The 4,552-nt window shown below is 40.3% G+C and overlaps 1 protein-coding gene across 1 annotated transcript in view; it reads left to right on the top strand.

Moving 5' to 3' along the window:
- Positions 1 to 4,552, top strand: part of LOC116686221 (MAGUK p55 subfamily member 4) — a gene marked incomplete at its 5' end in the record, with an annotated part of 44,133 nt that overhangs the window by 22,922 nt on the left and 16,659 nt on the right. The window contains 2 exon segments of the mRNA XM_032511200.1: positions 544 to 615; positions 4,095 to 4,291. Coding sequence (XP_032367091.1) covers positions 544 to 615; positions 4,095 to 4,291 — 269 coding nt within the window.

The raw sequence follows: 4,552 nt of genomic DNA, 5'->3' as shown, positions 1-4,552 counted from the left end.
CCTCTGGCGTCCCTGTGTGATACATTGCGGTATATGTAAAGCACGTAGCAATGTATCATAGACCGTTAAGATTAATATATACAGTCTATGCAATGTATACAGTCCATTTAAGGCAGAGAAATTGACTATTGTTCAAATCAACGTAAACGTTAGCGGTTAGCGTTAGCATAAGCTAGTAAGTTTTTAAAAGTTTCAATTAAGAACATGGTTGCAAGTATATATGTACAGGACTGCATAGACTACAAAACAAGACTGTCGTAACTTTTAAATCAATTATTTAAACCAAAAAAACTTACATTTATGGGTCTCTCTGGTCAACGTGGCAGACATTGTTGCTTGCTGTTCAACAGCCCTCGTTTACAAGTGAGCTTGCGTCCTCACTTGGTTTCGAGGGCTATACACCCCTTGATCTTAGCCCTACCCCTCGGTCGAAATGGATATTGGGACAGCACTAGGTCCCGCGTGAACGCGCAAAAACGAGGGTAAGGGGTAGAGGTAAGATAGAGAAATGAGATTCAGGCTAAGTCTACGTTGTATTTGCAGATTAATTCCCAGGGAACCATCCTGTTTAAAGTGATACCTGATGCAGCGCATAGCGTCGGCAGCCAGACATCGGTAAGAACTCAGTAACTAAGTACAAACTCAAGGTACTTGTACTTGAGTATTTCCAAGTTCTGCTCCTTTTTACTTAGGTACATGTTTTACTTTTTACTCCATATTCCATATGTATATATATATATGTCCATGTACCATATTGTGGTTGATATTGTACTTTTTACTCCAATTTTTTTTTAAATGACAGATGTTCCTCCCCTTCCTGTCCAAATGTCCATGAGTGAAGCTGTCAGATACATGTTGTGCAGGAGAAGTTAAAAAAATTGTATAAAATAAATATAATATATAATATATATCAAAAGTTTGGGGTCACCCAAACAATTTAGTGTTTTCCTGAAAAGTCACACTTACTCACCACCATACGTTGTGAAATGAATAGAAAATAGAGTCAAGACATTGACAATGTAGAAATAATGATTGTATTTGAATAAGATTTTTTTTACATCACACTTTGCTTTCGTCAAAGAATCCTCCATTTGCATCAATTCCAGCATTGCAGACCTTTGGCCATTCTAGCTTTATTTTGTTTTGAGGTAATCTGGGAAATGCACACCCACACGCTTCCAGAACAGCTCCCACAAGTTGGATTGGTTGGATGGGGCCACTTCTTGCGTACCATACGGTCAAAGCTGCTCCCACAACAGCTCATGGGGTTCAGACCTGTGACTACTGTCGCTGGCCACATCCATTCCGATAGAATACCACTGCCTGCTTCTGCTCTAAATAGTTCTTGCACAATGTGGAGGGTGTGGTTTGGTTCATTGTCCTTTGTAGGATGAAATTGCTCCAATCAAGCGCTATCCCACTGGGTATGGCATGGCGTTGCAAAATGGAGTGATAGCCTTCCTTATTCAGAAACCCCTTTTACCCTGTACAAATCCCCACCGTTACCAGCACCAAAGCAACCCCAGACCATCATATTACCTCCACCATGCTTAACAGATGGCGGTCAGGCATTCTTCCAGCAATCTTTTCATTTTCTCTGCTCTCACAAAACGTTCTTCTTTGTGATCCAAACACCTCAAACTTGGATTCATCCGTCCACAACACTTTTTTTCCAGTCTTCCTCTGTCCAATGTCTGTGTTCTTTTGCCACTCCTTAATCTTTTTCTTTTATTGGCCAGTCCTCAGATGTGGCTTTTTCTTTGCCACCTCTGCCCTGAGCCCAGAAATCCCGCAGCCGCCTCTTCCTGTAGAGTTTGACACAGGTGTTTTGCGGGCATTATTTAATGAAGATGCCAGTTGGGGGACCTGTGAAGGCGTCTGTTCTCAAACTAGAGTGACCTAATGTACTTATCTTCTTGCCAGCAGTTTTGCAACGCGGCCCTCCCCACTAATCTTTTTCTACTGTGGTTAGACCTGTTTTGCTGTCCTCTGAAGGGAGTAGTACCAACGTTGTATGAAATCTTCAATTTCTTAGCAATGTCTCGCATGGAATAAGCCTTCATTTCTAGGACAAGAATAGACTGTCGATTTTCAGATGAAAGTTCTCTTTTTCTCTGGCCATTTTGAGCGTTTAATTGACCCACAAATGTGATGCTCCAGAACCTCAATCTGCTCAAGGAAGGTCAGTTTTGTAGACTTCTGTAAACGACCTGAACTGTTTTCAGATTGTGAACATGAGTTGCACAAGGTTTTTCTAATCATCAATTAGCCTTCTGAGCCATGAGCAACACACTTGTACCATTAGAACACCGGAAGTGATAGTTGCTGGAAATGGGTCTCTATACACCTATGTAGATTATTGCACCAAAAACCAGACTTTGCAGCTCTAGAAAGTCATTTACCAATGCAATGTATAGAGTGGATTTCTTCAAAGTTAGACATAAATATTTGACAAGTTATCTTCATTGAAAAGTACAGTGCTTTTCCTTTAAAAATAAGGACATTTCAATGTGACCCCAAACTTTTGAACGGTAGTGTATATAATATAATATATCAATTAATTTGAATAAAAAATGTGATTTCTCTCTCTCAATTTCAATTTTCAATTTCAATTTCATGTTGCTTTATTAACATGACCAGCAAGAGAAAACAACCTGTCATAGGGTACAGAGGTTGCAGGTGTGGCTAAGTACTTCTGTGCACAGGAGGCCAGGCTGCTGTGTAAACCTGAATGTTTGGACAACCACTCTAATGGACAGACCTCACAGGGCATGTGAATGCAGCACCCACTTTTCAATAATATAATGCACTGTAACTCAGAGATAATTATGGTTTCCCAGTGAGTCCAGTAGTCCCCAGTAAGAGCAACAGTGGGTGCATGTTGTAGAGTTGTCGCTTTTGCAGTCCTCTCCTTTTCATACAACTCGTGCATTTTTCTTGTGATGGTGCGTCTTGAGGGAATCTCATACCTGCCGTTATTTGTTACGGTTCTCAGAATATTTCTCGGACCGATGTCCTCCACAACACTACTGGGCCTGCAGTCTGTAGCTATCCACTTCGCTAGGGCATTTGTTAACTTCTCTTCACTTTGTTTATCTATACTTGTCCCACACGCTGCATCTAACGTAGTCTGCTGAAGCCTCGTGCCACTGCTTGTTTCGTTGAATGGTTTGCTTTTATTAACTGTGTGTATTGCATGTAGGTGATATTTCAGACTGGAACTACTCCGATGATAAGAAAATTCAGCTTTGCAGTATTTACAAATCACTTTGGTTCTGTCAACTGCGTTAATGCTCAATGAAAACATTGTCTGCGTTAATTAATTAGTTAACACGATAATAACACGTTAACTTGCTCAGCCCTAATATAATATGATAATATATATGAATAATATATCTGATTTAATAATACAGGTAAACAGGATGCTTATGGTATAATTGTAAATACTAAACAAATTATGTGCATGTCCCTCATCATCATAATAATATATAAAACATGATAATAGTGCTAATAATATTAATAATAGTATATATATGAAAAATGGGGCGGCTGTGGCTCAGTGGTAGAGCGGTTGCCTGCCAATTGGAAGGTTGGTGGTTCGATCCCTGGCCCTGCAGTCCTTGTCGAAGTGTCCTTGGGCAAAACACTGAACCCCAAGTTGCCCCCGGTGCTGCGCATCGGAGTGTGAATGTGTGTGTGTTTATCTGATGAGCAGGTGGCACCTTGTACGGCAGCCCCGGCCACAGTGTATGAATGTGTGTGAATGGTGAATGTTTCTTGTATGATGTAAAAGAGCTTTGAGTAGTCGTTAAGACTAGAAAAGCGCTATATAAATACAGCACATTTACAAAAATATATCTGATATAATAATATATGAATAATATATCTGATATAATAATATATCTGATATAATAATATGTATAATATAATAATATATATGAATAATATATCTGATATAATTATATATAAAATATAATAATATATCTGATATGATAATACAAGTCAACAGAATAATTATGATATAATTGTAGATACTAAACAAATTATGCGCATCTCCCTCAAAATCTCGCTCTTTGTCTGTGTTTGTGTGCCAGGTGTTCATGAAAGCGATGGTGGACTACTGCCCCCTGCAGGACTCCTCCAGCCCGTGTCCCGATGCGGGGATGGAGTTCAGCAGAGGAGACGTGCTGGAGGTTGTCGACCAATCAGACGGGCGCTGGTGGCAGGCCAGGAAGCTGCCGTGCTCTGCAGCCTGTGCCTGTCTCATTCCCTCGGCCAGCACGTTGAAAAGGTTCCTCCGTACCGGTCTCTGTTACCTGGAGACACGTTTTGGTTATTTTGCTTCTTTCAGAGAGAAAACGTTTCTGTCTCAGGCTGTTCTCATGAAGCATTCGTACATCAACGCTCTGAAGAGTAAAGCTCTGCAATTTGGATGTATTTCACATCTGTATTAGGCCTACTCTCTCTCTTTCTCTCTCTCTTTCTTTCTCTCTCTCTCAACCTCTCTCAATTCAATTCTATTCAATTCAAAGAAGCTTTATTAGCATGACCA

Source organism: Etheostoma spectabile, unplaced genomic scaffold (genome assembly GCF_008692095.1).
Source record: "Etheostoma spectabile isolate EspeVRDwgs_2016 unplaced genomic scaffold, UIUC_Espe_1.0 scaffold333, whole genome shotgun sequence".
NCBI lineage: Eukaryota > Metazoa > Chordata > Actinopteri > Perciformes > Percidae > Etheostoma > Etheostoma spectabile.
This window is presented reverse-complemented; position numbering and strand designations above follow the sequence as displayed.